Source organism: Heterodontus francisci, chromosome 16 (genome assembly GCF_036365525.1).
Source record: "Heterodontus francisci isolate sHetFra1 chromosome 16, sHetFra1.hap1, whole genome shotgun sequence".
NCBI lineage: Eukaryota > Metazoa > Chordata > Chondrichthyes > Heterodontiformes > Heterodontidae > Heterodontus > Heterodontus francisci.
Window position 1 is genome coordinate 54,757,280 of NC_090386.1, and position 18,835 is coordinate 54,776,114.

Consider the following 18,835-nt stretch of genomic DNA (forward strand, 5'->3'; position numbering starts at 1 on the left):
TCTCACTACCCCATGCCAACAATCGAAGATATTTTGTCTGAACTTGCAAAGGCAAACATCTTCACTACCCTAGATGCAAAGGATGGTTACTGGCAAGTGAAGCTGGATGAAAGCAGCAGCTTTCTAACTACGTTCTGGATACCGTTTGGGAGATACAGATGGTTGCGCATGCCGTTTAGCATTTCCACGGCTCCAGAGGAGTATCAACGCGGACAGCATGAGTTAGTGATCTCCCAGAATGGAAGAGAGGGTGGATGATCTGCTAGTTTATGGATGCAGAGACACAATGGAAGAAATGTTATGAGAGCTTCCTTTTTTTGTTAAATTATGAGGATTTGTGATTTAAAACTGAAATAAAGATTCCATAGATGCTGGAATTTGTGTTTTTGAAAAAAGAGGTCATCAGAAGGTCTTTTGGATTTGGCTTGTAAACACCAGTTACTGGAAGACACCATTTTTCAGGTAAATACCCAACAAGAGGCTTTTTTTGACTTGGGGAAGATGTTTACAGAGAAGTGAGAGGTCAAGATTTATTGGGGTCAGGAGGCTTGATTCCTGAGATGTTTTTGGTTTTGCTTTGGACAGACAGCTGGGGTATGGACAGTGTTCTGAAAAGGAGTTAAAGAATCAACCTGCCAAGGACAAACCCCAACTCAGCCTTTTCCAGCTCTTTGAAAAGCCTGCCAATTTTCCATCTCTGAGAAGCTGTCAGAAGCAAGTGTAAGAAATAGAGAAAGTGATGCTGCATTCCATCTGCAAGGCCTGCCTGAAACCCCTGTTGCTGCATTTCTCCTGGAAAGCCTGCCTAACCTGATCTTCAATGTTGCCTGAAAAGAACTGTTCTAGGAAGATCCCAGTGACAGCCATCTACGCGTATTTGCCAACCCAACACAAAGGACAGCTGACATTTTTCCACATCTTTTCTTTTCCTTTCAAGAATTAGCAAGTATTTGGCCAAAGCACTTTTTGTCTGTTTTTTTCTTGTAATTGAGCTCTAAAGATTAAATCTCTATTTTTTTCGCTTAACCGGTTTATGCGTGTGTATGTGTGTGTGTGGGGCTAAGGTAAAAAGGGAACTTTTATCTTTCAATCTGAGTGTTAATGCTGTGCATTGTTACTGGTTAAGACTTGTTTTATAATAAACTGATAATTTTGTTGTTTATTCAAGAAACCTGGTTGGTGTATTTTATTCTAGGATAAAAATAGAGTCTATGATTGACCGTATTGGTAACTGGAAAAATTTAAATATATAAAAACAAGAAATACTGGAAATACTCAGCAGGTCTGGCAGCATCTGTGGAGAGAGAAGCAGAGTTAATGTCTCGGGTCACTGACCCGAAACGTTAACTCTGCTTCTCTCTCCACAGATGCTGCCAGACCTGCTGAGTATTTCCAGCATTTCTTGTTTTTATTTCAGATTTCCAGCATCCACAGTATTTTGCTTTTAAATTTAAATATATGTTGTGACCTGTGGAGAAGTGGAACTAGAATAAACAGTGCACCCCTACTGCCTTGGTCGCAACAGAAGCCATTTCTGACCTCGATCAAAATCTTGTGCGACTGCTAGTCAGATCTCGCCAGATGAACTTGAAGCTGAACAAGAAAATATTACAATGAAAGATGCCCGAACTCAAGTACATAGGTCATGTACTGACAGCAAAAGGCCTTCGCCCGAATCCCGAAAAGGTGACAGCGGTAGCAGCAATGTGGTGACCAACAGATGTAAAAGCAGTGCAACGATTTGTTGGATTCATCGACTATTTAGCAAAATTCTTGCCCAATTTGTCATTGGAGTGTGAACCATTATGCCAATTCACTGCCAAGGATGTGCAGTGGTATTGGGGCACAGAACAAGAACCAGCATTCACTAAAATCAAGCAACTAGTGACAGCATCACCCGTGCTGAAATACTATGATGTAAGTGATGAAGTCACTCTGCAGTGTGACGCCAGTGAGACATGACTTGGAGTAATCTAATGCAGCAAGAACAACCAGTTGCATTTGCATCCAGGGCGCTAACACAAACAGAAAGACGCTACGCTCAGATCGCGAAAGAGTGCCTGGCCATTGTCTTTGTTTGTAAACATTTTCATCAATACCTACTTGTAGGAGATAAAGTGACAGTTGAGTCCGACCACAAGCCACTTCAAAGCATTTTCCTCAAGCCGCTACTATCTACTGCAAAACATTTGCAAAGAATGTTACTCCAGTTACAGAGATATTATCTGGATGTGGCAGACAAGCAAGGGAAACAGATGTACATCGCTGACATGCTGTCGAGAGCAGCACTCCCTATGAAGAAAGCAGAGGATGCTACGACAGAGTGTGAAATCTTCCCGATCCAACATGAAGCTGAAGCTCGACATGCTCTGGTAGTCATCAACCCAGCAGAGACATTGAATCTGACAGACTTGCTCAAATCAAGGGAACTACCCAACAAGATGCAACTCTCCAAGTATTGCAATAAGTAATGATGAAAGGAAAGCCTGAAAGCATCAAGAACATTCCTCTGGTCACAAAAGCATATTGGGCATACAGAGATAAATTTACAACCCAAGATGGCATCGTATACAAAGGAAATAGTGTCAATGGCTGGAATTTTTCACCACCCCAACAAGCTGGATGGTGGTGGGGGCGGGGGGTGGTGTAAAATGGAGCGGGAGGCTCCGGGAGGCCTTACCGACCCACTCCCGCCTTCGCCCCACTTTATGTAGGGTGGGTGTGGGGTGGCGGAAAACGGGCCGCCCGCTTGAGGCCAATTAATGGCCACTTAAGGGCCTTTTCCCACCTCCACGCAATTTTACGCGTGGCACGTGGGCGTCCTGGAGCTGGGAAAGGCAGCCCGGTAAAAGCTGGCAGCTTCTCAGTGCCCCAGGGGTGGGCCCTGACAATCGGGCACCGGGTGCCCAATAGAGAGCTGCCCCCATTCCCCAACCACCCCCAGGAACCAAGACGTCCCCCCTTCTCCCCAAACGACCACCCTTGCCGCTCCCGGGACTAAGAGCTGCTGGCCCATCATTGGGCCAGCAGCTCAATGAGGCAGGACCTCCGCCCTCAAGCGGGTGGAAGTCCTGCCTCAGAACAATTAAAGCCTGGGGACCCATAAAATGTGGGACGGATCCTCAGGCGAGACGGAAGTGGGTACACCACCAAAATGTTATGCCAGTGGCCAGCTCCCATCCGCCCAATGTAAAATCCCGCCCATTTTCCCTAAGGAGTTGAGAGGAGAGATGCTAAAGCACATCCATGCAAGCCACCAAGGAATTGAGTCGAGTCTGAGGAAGGCAAGAGAAGTGCTCTACTGGTCAAACAAGAGCAACGATATCAAAGACCACATCAGCCAGTGCAATGTGTGTAACGAGTACCAAGCTAAGCAAGCTAAAGAGCCGCTTATGACACATGACATCCCAGACAGACCTTGGATGAAACTGGGAGTAGACCTCTTCACTCTCACAGGAACTGATTATCTTGTCACCGTAGACTACTATTCTGACTACTGGGAGGTAGACCAGCTGACTTGAATGACTACCAGTGTGATTGTAGAATGCCTGAAAGCACGCTTCGTTCATTACAATATTCCAGACATTGTGATGAGCGACAATGGCCCTCAGTTCACGAGTGAAGGATTTAGCCGCTTCATAAGGGATTGGGAAATTTAACACCGTACTTCATCCCCACATGATCCCCAGTCAGATTCAGGTGGTATCTGAGCGCAGAATCATCATTATACAAGTCAGTGGTCATTATCTGGGAAACAGCCATGATGATTTCATTGTCCACTTTCCATCATGCACATGTTAGTAAAAGAGAAGAAATTTTGCGGCTAGCTCTTCAGAGTACAGGCTGACCCAACTACAAAAACCTCCTAAATCAACAGCTGAGCATTTTATCCTGGACTTTTCATTATCTCTTTGATGCTCCTTGACTACTACCTTCAGAAAAAGTGACACAATGAAAAAATGTGTGCAAAAGGGAAGCAGTCATGAACAAGCTTTGAATCAATACCTCACACAGTGTACAGAATTCCCATCCATCCTAAGTTTGTACCATGCTTAATTGGTTCCAAAAGAAATATATGCAAAATTGAGGAGCATACTCACCTTTTCTTCATTTTAGCCAAATTCTTGAAACCAGGGTGATTTCATTTACTAGGTCAGCAAGCTCCCTCCATGCAACTGACACATGTGTTTTTTTACTAGAGGGTGGTCTTCAGTCTCAAATAGACCACCTCCTGCAGCAGCATCTCCAGCATCAATTGGACCAGTGCTGCCCACATATTTCTGCTGTGCAATTGCGAAAAAAAACTGTGTTATGGAAAAAGATAGATCTGCACACTGGGCCAGAAACTCCATTTCCCCTTGTCTTCTAAATTTGGGCTTTTAACTCAGGGCTCAAGTCCCAAACTGACTCCAGTTCAAAAGTGCTGCTGGAAGACGTGAGACCACCTCCAGTGGGCAGTCTCACACTGTTTTGAGATATGAACTGGGAAAGGTAGTATAGTTTTCAAACTAATGCAAACCCACTTTCAATGGGGCCAGAGATTCCACTGGATGTTCTACAAAAATATTGTAAATTTGATCTGTCTCTCGTAATACAAAAATGCGTTGTCTAGGGAGTCGAGATCTTCGTGCCTGCCCAAATATGTTGGCAATAAGCACATTGCACAGCAAAGCGTAATCTCTTAAACTGAGTTTGATGGTTGTGTAAAGATAGTGAAAGATAGTGGCCTGGGTACTACAGCAGTCTTACATATAATATAGCAAATTATAAGGAGAGATCCTGCCCCTTATCAGACCCACAGATTGCATATGCACCTTTGCAACTTAACCTGATTTCCCTGGTTAGCTTTAAACATGCAGAATTGTAACCAAATCTATCTGGTTAAGAAATTTCACTTACTTAGGCTTAGTTCACTCTTAAAAATAAAAATAGCTGTAATATGTTTGCTCAAATTCATAGGTGTCACGCTAATCAAACCTTACTTCTATTATTTCTCGAATGCTGTCAGTTTTGATGCTAACTGACATCAAGCACTTGGGAATATTTACAGTGTGTTAGTTTAAAAGCAACTATTTCAATAATATATAAACCCCCAGCTACAATGACAGCATGAACACTTTTTTCTGTTAACTAAATAACATGTTGATGCTGAATAATATATATTTTATTACACCTCGTCACATTTTGGGATTTCCACCATTTTTCCACCAAAACAATTTGGATATGATTTACCACAAATGCCAGAAACATTCTGAAGGTCAGGTAGCATCTGTGGATAGAAAAACAGAGTTAACATTTATGGTTGAAGACCTTACATCAGGACTGGAAAAAAGTAGAGATTTAGCAGTTTAGAAGCAAGTACAGAGTCAGGGAAAAAGGTTGGGTTCAGGGTTGGGTGGTGGGGCCAGAGTAGGGCTGCGTGGTGAGGAGAGGAAAGCACAAAAGGGAACGTCTGGGGTAGGTTTAAATGCAGGAGTGATTAAATGACAAAATGGATGATGGTACAAGGCAAAATGGAGTGCTCTGGGAAGAATTAAAACAAAGATGGGTCCACAGGAGCTGTAAATGGCAACAGCAGACCCATTACCAGCACCTGCTGTAGAATATGGGAATGGTGATTATGATCTGAAGTTGTTGAACTCCGTGTCAAGACCGGAACATCGGAAAGTGCCTAATCAAAAGATGATGTGCACTGAACTGCACTGGAATTGTGTAGGAGGCCAAATGCAGAGAGGTCAGAATGGAAGTGGAATGAAGAATTGAAATGGCAAGCAACCGGGAGCTTAGGGTCAAGCTGCAGACTGAACGGAGGTGTTCAGCAAAACGATCATCTTGCTATTACCATTCACACCTCCCCTGGACCCATCCAAAGATTTGATTGAGAGAAAAAAAAAAAGAGACAGAACAGAAAAGTAAGAAAAACAATTAAGTTTAAATTTTACAAATTTCTTAACAGGAATTTATTACATGTAAAAGTGAGACAGAATAGTCTGGACTCAGAAAAGAAGAATGATTATTTGGGAAAAGTGCTACAGTATGGCAGGTTCTACGGAAGTATGTTGTAGCATGAATCACTACCGTCATGACAGCAGAAGAGAAAAGAGAGAATTGGGATTAAACGGGGTGTGAGGATTTGTGGGGTATAGTGTGTAACCCCTGCACTTACGCTCACTTTGCTTTCTGATTTTTCTTCCACTCTCACTCCTTCCTTCTTTGTTTTCTATTTTAACTTTGACTTTATTTGTAATAAAGGACTGAATTTTACATTTTGAACGCCAGTCCCGCCATCAGGTCTTTATTGGAAACGCTACAAGGGTCATAAAGGATCAAATAAAACCCAAATTTATAAGGGCATTGCGAGCCTCCCTTGCGCACCTCTCATGTCCAGTGTCATGTTGTCCCTGGGGCTCTTCATCTGGCCTAACCTGCCCATCTTCCCGCTCTACATCCTCATCATCTGAGGAGACAGTTCGCACCTCACTTTCCTTGTTGCTCATCGGTTCCTCCCTCTGCAGGGCAAACTTGTGCAGGACACAGCAAACCACGACAATACGGAGACCCTCGCTGGCTCCACCGGACCGATCTGGGTACCTGAATCTAATCTTCAGCAGACCAATGGCCTGCTCTATGGTAGCTCACATTGTCCCATGGCAGGTGTTGTACCTCTTCTCTGCATCCATGAGTAGATTCCTCACAGGCATCAGCAGCCATATCCTCAGTGGGTAGCCCTTGTCTCCAAAATTCCATCCCTGAAGGCTGAAGGGAGGCGAAAATGTTCTGGCACCTGGGACTGCCTCAAAGTGTAGGCACTGTAGCACCTTCCTGGGAAGTGTGCGCAGACCTGCAGGATCCGTTTACGGTGGTCGCACACCAGTTGTACATTGAGGCAGTTGAAGCCCTTCCTGTTGATGAAGGCCAGTGGCTGAGCCTTGATGGCCACATGTGTGCACTCGATGACCCCCTGCACCTGGGAGAATCCAGCGATGGCCTCAAATCCAATGGCCCTCTTTGCTTGTGAGTTGGGATCCAGCCCTCCTGAACAGGGCACTGGTGACCTCCTTGATTTACCGATGTGCCGCGGACTGCGAGATTCCACAAATGTCCCCTGTGGATCTCTGGAATGATCCGGTGGTGTAGAAGTTCAGTGCCACTGTGACCTTCAGGGCCACTGGCATTTATTGCCACCCAGTCCCCTGGGGCACAGCTTATTATGTACACAGGGCAGTGATGGTCTCCCTTGAGAGGCATAGAATTTGTTGGCACTACCTTGGACATCAGCAGGTAGTTGACCTTCGACCTGTACACTCTTTCACAAGGCTATCTCCGACTGTGTCGGCCAACTCCTTCTCTTGCTCCTCTTCGCCCTTCTGCTGTGTCCAGTGGCTGCTGAGGTTGCTCCCATGGGCTCAAAGTCATTGCGGTGCCACTGAAGGTGCCTGGCCTTCCGTCCCACTCAGGTGCACTTAGTCTTCGATGGCATCCCAGAAGCCTGGGTGAATGACGCCCAGGATAAGTGGCCTCTCCCTTAAAGGCAGTCTTCCCCTGTCAGTGTCCCCTCTTGATGCCCACACTTATGACTCTTGGCCAGGTGTCACTTGCCCATTGCCCTCTTGTATTGGCCCCCTTACAGCACAGTTAACTTTTCCCTCACTCCAGACACCCTCAGCCCTCCCCACGTGGCCCTTGCAGGTTCTCGATGTTTGTCCTTCCGATAGCCTCCCCTTCCAGGCAGCCTTGATGTCGCCTCCTTCAAGGAGGCGAAACTCTGAAGCCCCATGAGACCCATGCGCCATTTATAAAATTGCATCTGACCAAAAAAAGCTTTCCATTGGCCATTTATCTAGCTTAATTACCTGCCCACCGCATTGCTGTCGGACCTCTGCTCTCCACGTTTGCCGTCCTGGACCAAATCGGACTGGGGCTTCACAATATTGGGCTTCCTGTCCCACATGCCCCATCTCGATTTAATGGCCCCCCCACACCTCCATACCGCCCACATAATTCCCTTAAAATTCAGCCCAAAGACTGTTCTAGAATTTCTATTATATTAAAAAAATACTTTAGACTATTTACTAGTTTTCCTTGTGCCACTAGGGTCCCATTGTCCATTTTGGAAGTGGGATCTTAACTATAAAAATCTAAATATCAATTCTTACAGACAATTGAAACCCAGAGCTCTAAGAAGAAACATGGTCATTTCATGAACACCACAAGGTGAACTTGTTGTATGTTTTTTCCGAATCAGAAGGGAGCTTCTACCACTGGAAGAAACATCTCATTGGTGGCCACATCAACTGGACAGTACCCACAACAAGATAACTTACAGGTGGTATTTCAAAGGCTTAATTTCTGTTGTTGGTACTAACATACTGTTTCCTTCACTGACCTTATTCTTCAGCAAAGTGTGACAGGAAATAACATAATGTAATAAACTGAAACTCCCTTTAAGTTATTATCCCAACCTACAATGCAGACCTATGTGCTACAGAAAAACGCCCCATACTGGGTAGTTGCACCATTGTTCCATGGTTTCTGCAGCTCTTCAGCCCATTTTACAGCCAACAAGTATGGCAATGGGACCGGCATTTAAATATTTAAATAAATTAAAATTAAATAATTATACTTACGTTCCCGCCGTCTGTCCCAGTGCGATCTTCATGCCATTGGTCGGCACACCCACGACTTCCAATCCGCATCCGGGGAAATGAAGTGCCACACTGGTAGTGAGGGGGGAGGACGTAGGTTTCTCAGTGTGGGTATGAGGGGAAATGGGGTGAAAATGACATCATTGATATTGGGGATGGTAGGAAGGGTTTAGGTTAACGTTTATGCACTTTTGGGAGGGGGGGGGGAAGATCAGGTGGACAATGTGAGTGTTTTTAGGGGGGGAGGGAGAGAGCAAGTAATAGATTTTATTGTTATGGGGGGTGTGAGAGGGGAAAAATTAATGTATTTAATTTTTTTTCACTGTACCTTTAAATCTTTAAACTTAGCAGAAGGGCTCAAAGTCCTTTAAAAGTGGCGTCAGTGTCTACGCACAGGCAGCTGATGCCATTGCTGGGGACGGACAGCCCATCCCCTCCATGTAATCGGGAGGTGGGGGTGGGGGCGGGGAGGGCGGCCTTCCCCAGTCATTCAAATGGGCTGCCACGTGGAAAGTTGCAGCGGCTCTGCAATATGCAGCCGGCGTGGGAGGGCTGCCATTTATTTCGCCCGCTGCCGACCTTGGTGACAGGCACAGCAGATTCAGCCCACAGGGCTGGATTTTACCAAACCCACAATGTCGGACTCCATGGCCGGGGGGTGGGGAGAAGGTTGGGGGTGGGGGGGGGGGTGGGAGTGGTGCGCGGAATATCAGTCCAACAGTGGCCTGCCATGGAGCCCGATGCTGGGAGGGCCCGGCCCGATCCTCCGGCGGTGGCAAGGCTCCGTAGCAGCTTCCCGCTGCTAGGTGATGGAACTGAATCTAATTATTTAAATGAATGACTTGAAGAAATTTAAATAAACTTATCTGAAATCTTCCGGGCCCACCATGATCTTTGGCGTGGCGGCCATCACTCCCGTGCCTTCATTTCCCCAGCCGGTGGGGAGCGGGGAGGAGTTAAGATTTCCAGTGTGGGAGTGGGTGATGGGGTCAAATAAATGTAATGGGTGTAGGGGATGGTGGGAAGGGGTGAACTTTAAACTTTGTGCAGTCTTGTGGGGGGGGGGGGTGGGTGGGTGGCGTGGGAAAAGTCAGATTTAAGAGGTAAATGTTAAAACCTCCCTGTACATGGACAACGTCGCCGTCTTCTGCTCGGACCCACTGTCCGTGCGCAGACTGATGAGCATCTACGACCAGTTTGAACTGGCCCCGGGAGCCAAAGTTAACCACGGCAAGAGCGAGGCCATGTTCTTTGGGAACTGGGCTGACCGATCCTTTGTCCCCTTCACCGTCAGGTCAGACTACCTGAAGGTGCTGGGGATATGGTTCGGAAGGGCCGGGTCGTGCACCAAAACCTGGGAGGAGCGAGTAGCCAGGGTACAACACAAGCTGAGCATGTGGGGGCAGCGATCTCTCTCCATTGTGGGTAAGAACCTGGTCATCAGGTGCGAGGCGCTCATGTTGTTGCTGTACGTGGCGCAGGTCTGGCCCATACCCCACTCCTGCGCTGTGGCGAGCCATTTTCTGCTTCATCTGGGAATCCAAAATGGACCAGGTCCGGAGGGACACGATGATCAAACCTCTGGATAAGGGCATGAAAAATGTACCCAATGTCGCCCTCATCCTGATGACTACCTTTGTGTGTGGCTGCAAAAAGGTGTGTGTAGACCTCCAGTACGCAAACTCCAAGTGTCACTACATGCTAAGATTCTATCTGTCCCCGGTGTTGCGAAGGATGGGTCAGGTCACATTGCCGCGGAACGCTCCATCCAGTTGGACTGTGCTGTACCACCTATCCTTCGTGGAACAGTTTCTGCGGAAAAACACCTTTGACCACCAATCCATTAGGCAGTGGTCTGCACGGAATATCCTCAAGGCCCTTCGGGAAAAGAAGATGGTGGATCCTGTCGGATGGTTCCCCAAGCAGACCAGCAAAGTCATTTGGCAGAATGCCTCATCACCAGAACTTTCAAACAAGCACCAAGATGTAGCTTTGCTGGTGGTGAGAAGAGCCCTCCCCGTCAGATCCTTCCTACACGCCCGAAGTCTCACCCCCTCTGCACAATGCCACCTCCTTCTGGAATGAGTCTTTGCAAAGCAGGTGTGGAAAGAGATGCAGTGGTTTTTGTCGAGGTTCATCCCAAGCAGCTCTGCAACACAGGAGTCTGTGCCCAGGGATGCACACCAAGATAAACATCAACTACTGCTGGAGGACTATCAATTCGGTGAAAGACGCCCTTTAGTCTGCCTGAAACTTGCTGGTCTTCCAGCGCAAAGAGTTGTCCACGACCGAATGTTGCAGACTGGCACATTCCAAGGTCCAGGACTACGTGCTGAGGGATGCACTAAAGCTTGGGGCAGCTGCAGCAAAGGCTCAATGGGGAAAGACCACTGTGTAGATTCCTCCCACCAAGCTGAACTGAGGGGCTGGATCCATGGAAAACCCCTCGAACTGTATCGGGAAATTTTCATTGGCTGTAAAATGTATATGGCATGAAAAATGAAATGGAAGGGTTGTGAGGTAACTCACTCTTGTATTGAAGGAAACTGACCTCCTTTGCACTGTTTGTATTTTTTGACTTGGTGCTGTTTAGAACTGTTTTGTCATGTATTTTTTACAGATTTTTATGAATAAAGCATATTTTGGGAATATAAAAAAAGTAAATGTTTTGGGGTGGGAAAGGGCAAATAATGTAATTATTATTGGGGGTGCGTTAGGACTTTATATGATAAATTTTGGGGGGGGTATATCTTTAAATGTTTAAAATCGCTGGCAGGGCAGGCTGCACTTTAAAAATGGCGCCAGCACCTGTGCACAGGCAGCTGTCACCATTGTCGTTGATGGACAGCCCACTCCCTCCATCTGATTGGGGGGGGTGATGGTGGGCCACCCCAGCTATTTAAATATGAGCCGCTGCGCTTGAGATTGCGCTGGCTCTTTGGCATATGGTCCGTTTTTAGTTCGCTGCCGTCCAGCTCACAGGAACAAATCAATACCACATTAGAATATGGAGTAATTTAAAACAATTGCATCAAAAATATAGAACACCATGGCACTCTCAAGATTATAGATACTTACAGATGAGGAAGACAGATAATTCCCCTTGGCAATATGCCAGTATATTTCAGTACAGATTTATTTTGGTAGATTAACAAAGAACAGTACAGCACAGGAACAGGCCATTCGGCCCTCCAAGACTGCGCCGATCTTGATGCCTGCCTAAACTAAAACCTTCTGCACTTCTGGGGACCGTATCCCTCTATTCCCATCCTATTCATGTATTTGTCAAGATGCCTCTTAAATGTCGCTATCGTACCTGCTTCCACTATCTCCCCCAGCAGCAAATTCCAGGCACTCACCACTGTCAAGAACTTGCCTCGCACATCCCCTCTAAACTTTGCCCCTCTCACCTTAAACCTATGTGCCCTAGTAACTGACTCTTCAACCCTGGGAAAAAGCTTCTGACTATCCACTCTGTCCATGCCGCTCATAACTTTGTAAACCTCTATCATGTCACCCCTCCACCTCCGTCGTTCCAGTGAAAACAATCCGAGTTTATCCAACCTCTCCTCATAGCTAATGCCCTCCAGACCAGGCAACATCCTGGTAAACCTTTTCTGTACCCTCTCCAAAGCCTCCACGTCCTTCTGGTAGTGTGGCGACCAGAATTGCACGCAATATTCTAAGTGTGGCCTAACTAAAGTTCTGTACAGCTGCAGCATGACTTGCCAATTTTTATACTCTATGCCCCGACCGATGAAGGCAAGCATGCCGTATGCCTTCTTGACTACCTTATCCACCTGCGTTGCCACTTTCAGTGACCTGTGGACCTGTACGCCCAGATCTCTCTGCCTGTCAATACACCTAAGGGTTCTGCCATTTACTGTATACTTCCCACCTGCATTAGATCTTCCAAAATGCATTACCTCACATTTGTCCGGATTAAACTCCATCTGCCATTTCTCCACCCAAGTCTCCAACCGATCTATATCCTGCTGTATCCTCTGACAATCCTCATCACTATCCACAACTCCGCCAACCTTTGTGTCGTCCACAAACTTACTAATCAGCCCAGCTACATTTTCCTCCAAATCATTTAAAGATACTACAAAGAGCAAAGGTCCCAGCACTGATCCCGACGTAACACCACTAGTCACACCCCTCCATTCAGAAAAGCACCCTTCCACTGCTACCCTCTGTCTTCTATGACAGAGCCAGTTCTGTATCCATCTTGCCAGCTCACCTCTGATCCCATGTGACTTCACCTTTGGTACCAGTCTGCAATGAGGGACCTTGTCAAAGGCTTTACTGAAGTCCATATAGATAACCACTGCCCTTCCTTCATCAATCATCTTTGTCACTTCCTCAAAAAACTCAATCAAATTAGTGAGACACGACCTCCCCTTCACAAAACCATGCTGCCTCTCACTAATAAGTTTGTTTGTTTCCAAATGGGAGTAAATCCTGTCCCGAAGAATCCTCTCTAATAATTTCCCTACCACTGATGTAAGGCTCACCGGCCTATAATTTCCTGGATTATCCTTGCTACCCTTCTTAAACAAAGGAACAACATTGGCTATTCTCCAGTCCCCTGGGACCTCACCTGTAGCCAATGAGGATGCAAAGATTTCTGTCAAGGCCCCAGCAATTTCTTCCCTTGCCTCCCTTAGTATTCTGGGGTAGATCCCATCAGGCCCTGGGGACTTATCTATCTTAATGCTTTGCAAGACACCCAACACCTCCTCCTTTTTGATAATGAGATGACTGAGACTATCTACATTCCCTTCCCTAGGCTCATCATCCACCAAGTCCTTCTCTTTGGTGAATACTGATGCAAAGTACTCATTTAGTACCTCGCCCATTTCCTCTGGCTCCTCACATAGATTCCCTTCTCTGTCCTTGAGCGGACCAACCCTTTCCCTAGTTACCCTCTTGCTCTTTATATATGTATAAAAAGCCTTGGGATTCTCCTTAATCCTGTTTGCCAATGACTTTTCATGACCCCTTTTAGCCCTCCTGACTCCTTGCTTAAGTTCCTTTCTACTGCCTTTATATTCCTCAAGGGATTCATCTGTTCCTAGCCTTCCAGCCCTTACGAATGCTTCCTTTTTCTTTTTGACTCGGCTCACAATATCCCGCGTTATCCAAGGTTCCTGAAACTTGCCAAACTTATCCTTCTTCCTCACAGGAACATGCTGGTCCTGGATTCTAATCAACTGACATTTGAAATACTCCCGCATGTCAGATGTTGATTTACCCTCAAACAGCCGCCCCCAATCTAAATTCTTCAGTTCCTGCCTAATATTGTTATAGTTCCTGCCTAATATTATTAACAATGGTACAGTATGCAAATGACAGAAAATGAATGTTTTATCTTTCTTGCAGACCTGGTGTATTTCTTTAATGCTATTAACATTTTTAACAGTGTATATCTAATGTTTATTTTCAGAGAGTTTATTTCTACAATGATAGGGAAGACATTCAAGACGATTATGAACCTCATGTTTATGCGCATGAAGGGAGATCTACAAGTATAATATCTCTTGACAGTCTCACCAATACTGAAAAAAGTGATGGCTTCAATTATCTTCACCAAATGGGACCAGAATTTAAAACCCACGGTGAAATTTGTCAGCTAAATAGTCAAAAAAATGTCCAACACAATTAAAGAAACTTTTTACAGATGATAAACATACTTCATCACTTTAAACCACAAAATTAAAAATAAACTTTAGCATACTGCACAGTTAATGAATAAAGGCCTAGAAATTTGATCATGTGCATCTGTTTTTCAGGCGCGTAACAGCCTCTTAAACATCCAATAAGGCGGGCAAGGAACACTAGTGCGTTGTCCACCATATTGAATCAAACTTCTCTGTTGGTATCAGAAGCACACAGAAGAAGTATCTGAAGTTTTTTTTTAATCCATTCATGGGATGTGGTCGTCCTAGCTAGGACAGCATTTATTGCCCATCCCTAATTGCCCTTGGTAGTGGTGAGCCGCATTCTTGAACGGCTGCAGTCCATGTGGAATCGGTACATCCAGTGCTGTTGGGAAAGGAGTTCCAGGATTTTGACCCAGCAACAGTGAAGGGAATGGTGATATAGTTCCAAGTCAGGATGGGGTGTGGCTTGGAGGGGAACTTGCAGTTAGTAGTATTGCCATGCATCTGCTGCCCTTCCAGGTAGTAGAGGTCATGGGTATGGAAGGTGCTGTCTAAGGAGCTTTGGTGCATTGCTGCAGTGCATCTTGTAGATGGTACACACTGCTGCCACTGTTCGTCGGTGGTGGAGGAAGTGAATATTGAAGGTGGTGGATGGGATCAAGTGGGCTGCTTTGTCCTGGATGGTGTTGAGCTTCTTGAATGTCATTGGAGCTGCACCCATCCAGGCAAGTGGAGAGTATTCCATTACGCTCCTGACTTGTGCCTTGTTGATGGTGGTCAGACTTTGGGGAGTCAGGAGGTGAGTTACTCGCCACAGGATTCCTCTGACCTGCTCTTGTAGCCATGGTATTTATATGGCTACTCTAGTTCAGACTCTGGTCAATGGTAACACCCAGGATGTTGACAGTGGGGGACTCTGCGATGGTAATGCCATTGAATGTCAAGGGGAGATGTTTAGAGTATCTCTTGTTTGAGATGATTATTGCCTGGCACTTGTATGATATGAATATTACTTGCCACTTATTAACCCAAGCCTGGATATTGTCCAGGTCCTGCTGCATTTCTACACAAACTGCGTCAGTATCTGAGGAGTCGTGAATGTTGCTGCACATCGTGCAATCAGCGAACATCGCTATTTCTGACCTTATGATTGAAGGAAGGTTATTGATGAAGCAACTGAAGATGGTTGGGCCTCAGACACTACTCTGAAGAACTCCTGCAGTGATGTCCTGGAGCTGAGATGATTGACCCCCAACAACCACAACCATCTCCCTTTGCACTATGTACAACTCCAACCATCAGAGAGTTTTCCCCCTGATTCCCATTGACTCCAGTTTTGGTGGGCTCCTTGATGCCATACTCGGTCAAATGCTGCCTTGATGTCAAGGGCAGTCACTCTCACCTAACCTTTGAGTTCAGCTCTTTTGTCCATTTTTGAACCAAGGCTGTAATGAGGTCAGGAGCTGAGTGGCCCTGACAGAACCCAAACGGAGTGTCACTGAGCAGGTTATTGCTAAGCAAGTGCCACTTGATAGCACTGTTGACGACACCTTCCATCATTTTACTGATGGGCGAGAGTAGACTGATGGGGCAGTAATTGGCCAGATTGGATTTGTCCTGCTTTTTGTGTACAGGTCATACCTGGGCAATTTTCCACATTGCTGGTAGATGCCAGTGTTGTTGCTGTACTGGCATAGCTTGGCTAGGGGCACGGCAAGTTCTGGAGCACAGGTCTTCAGTACTATTGCCGGAATATTGTCAGGGCCCATAGCCTTTGCAGTATCCAGTGCCTTCAGTCGTTGCTTGATATTACGTGGAGCTAATCAAATTGGGTGAAGACTGGCATCTGTGATGCTGGGGACTTCAGGAGGAGGCTGAGATGGATCATCAACTCGGCACTTCTGGCTGAAGATTGTTGCAAATATATATATGTTGCACTGAGGTGCTGCCCCCTGCCCCCTGCCCCCCCCATCATTGAGGATGGGGATATTTGTGGAGCCACCTCCTTCAGTAGCTGTTTAATTGTCCACCACCGTTCATGACTGGATGTGGCAGGACTGCAGAACTTGGATCTGATCCGTTGGTTGTGGAATCGCTTACCTCTATCGCATGTTGCTTACCCTGTTTGGCACGCAAGTAGTCCTGTGTTGTAGCTTCACCAGGTTGACACCTCATTTTGATGTAAGCCTGCTGCTGCTCCTGGCATGCCTTCCTGCACTCTTCATTGAACCAGGGTTGATCCCTCAGCTTGATGGGGATGGTAGAGTGGGGGATATGCCGTGCCATGAGGTTACAGATTGTGGTTGAGTACAATTCTGCTGCTGTTGATGGGCCACAGTGCCTCATGGATGCCCAGCTTTGCGTTGCTAGATCTGTTCGAAATCTATTCCATTTAGCATGGTGCTAGTGCCACACAACACAATGGACGGTATCCTCAATCCTCAATGTGAAGGCGGGACTTAGTCTCCACAAGGACTGTGCGGTGGTCACTCCTACCAATACTGTCATGGACAGATGCATCTGCGGCAGGTAGATTGGTGAGGACGAGATCAAGTATGTTTTTCCTTCTTGTTGGTTCCCTCACCACCTGTCGTAGACCAAGACTAGCAGCTATGTCCTTTAGGAATCGGCCAGTTATGCTGCTCCCGAGCCACTCTTGGTGATGGACATTGAAGTCCCCCATCCAGAGTAGTTTCTGCACCCTTGCCACCCTTAGTACTTCCTCCAAGTGGTGTTCATCCCGAAGGAGTACTGATTCATCAGCTGAGGGAGGGGGCAGTAGGTGGTAATCAGCAGGAGGTTTCCTTGCCCATGTTTGACCTGATGCCATGAGACTTCATGGGGTCTGGAATCGATGTTGAGGACTCCCAGGACAACTCCCTCCCGATTGTATACTACTGTGTAGCCACCTCTGCTGGATCTGCCCTGCCAGTGGACAGGAGATACCCAGGGATGGTGACGGCAGTGTCTGGGACATTGTCAGGTCTGATTCTGTGAATATGATTATGTCAGGCTGCTGCTTGACTAGTCTGTGGGACAGCTCTCCCGACTTTGGCACAAGCCCCCAGATGTTAGCGAGGAGGACTTTGCAGGGTTGGGTTTGCCGGTGTCATTTACGGGTGGTCCATCTGGTTTCATTCCTTATTGACTTTGTAGTGGTTTGATACAACTGAGTGGCTTGATAGGCCATTTCAGAGTCAACCACATTGCTGTGGATCTGGAGTCAAATGTAGGCCAGAAGATTTCCTTCCCTAAAGGAAACCAGATGAGTTTTTACAAGAAGTGACAATGGTTTCATGGCCATCATTAGATTAGTTTTAATTACAGATTTATTAATTGAGTTCAAATTCCACCTTCTGCCATGGTGGGATTCAAACCCACGTCCCCAGAGCAATACCCTGGATCGCTGGGTTACTAGTCCAGTGACAATACCACTACACCACCACCTCTCCCAATCACAAATACCTTACTTAGGTTCGCAGAGAATCCTTTTCTGATTTTTATTTATCCCAGCACCTGACTTGCCACATGATGAATTGGCCGTGGAGGACGACTTTGAGCAGCTCTAGGCCTTGAGGTCCTGGCTGCAGATTGCCGCATCTTGACGTGGGCCACTTGTGCCTGGTTATTCCTCTCGCCCAGCCTCTGAAGAATGCATGGTGGCAGTATCTCGGTACGTCCACACCTTCAGCATTTGCAATGAAGAAGAGTGTCACGGGTCAGCTTTTAGTGTGAAGAGATAACAGAGGGATAGAAGTGGCTGATGAAAGCATCTGCAGTTCATTTTGCATTGTCTGTAGGGAGAGACAGAAGTAAGAAGGGTAAAAGAGGATAAAGCGTTAGGAAACTCTATGCAATGTCTCCTCCAGAGATTTTGACTCTGCCCCTGCCTATGATTCACAGCAAATTTTCTTCAAGGGGAGAAAGGATTTGCGGGTGGGCACAGCCTCCTCTGGTGGCAGCTTCCTGTCTGGAGTTGTACATGATCTTCTCTTGCGAGAAAGAAGGGAGTGTGTTATTGAGAGTTTAATGAATATGCCTGCCATGAAGGACAAGCTGGCATGCAATGTGTGAGATGAGTTATTGGGAAGCGAAAGCTGGAATTCTGATGAGTGTGAGGAGGAGGAGGTGTAGTGAAGTGTGATGTAGGATTGAAAATGAAGGTAAATGGGGGAGGAGAGTATTGTGAGTATTTTAAGTAGTGAGGCTGGAGGTGGTGGAGGTGTGAGCAGAGAATAAGATGGCAGTATTCTTACCTTGACAACTCAGATAAGGACATTGAATTTTTCCAGCATTGTAGCCATTGGGAGTTAAGCTACTGGCATCCACTTATTCCACCACCTCTTCCCACTGGCAATAGAGTTGGTGCCTGAAGGGCTTCCTGCTACCTGGAGGAAAGAGAATCTCCCTCCTCTTCTCTATGTCTGTACCAAGGCCTCCAAAGTAGAATTATAAACCTAGGGGCACGATCTACAAGTTTTGCAGCCATTTCTACAATTCAGCAGTGTTCCCCTGGTAACTGCA

General features: G+C 46.4%; 1 protein-coding gene across 1 annotated transcript in view; it reads left to right on the plus strand.

Annotated features, from left to right (window-relative positions):
* Nucleotides 1-14,313, plus strand: part of LOC137378278 (uncharacterized) — a 75,186-nt gene extending 60,873 nt beyond the window's left edge. The window contains exon 27 of the mRNA XM_068048522.1: nt 14,095-14,313. Coding sequence (XP_067904623.1) covers nt 14,095-14,313 — 219 coding nt within the window. The remainder of the gene's footprint in view (nt 1-14,094) is intronic.
* The last annotated feature ends 4,522 nt before the right edge of the window (nt 14,314-18,835 follow it).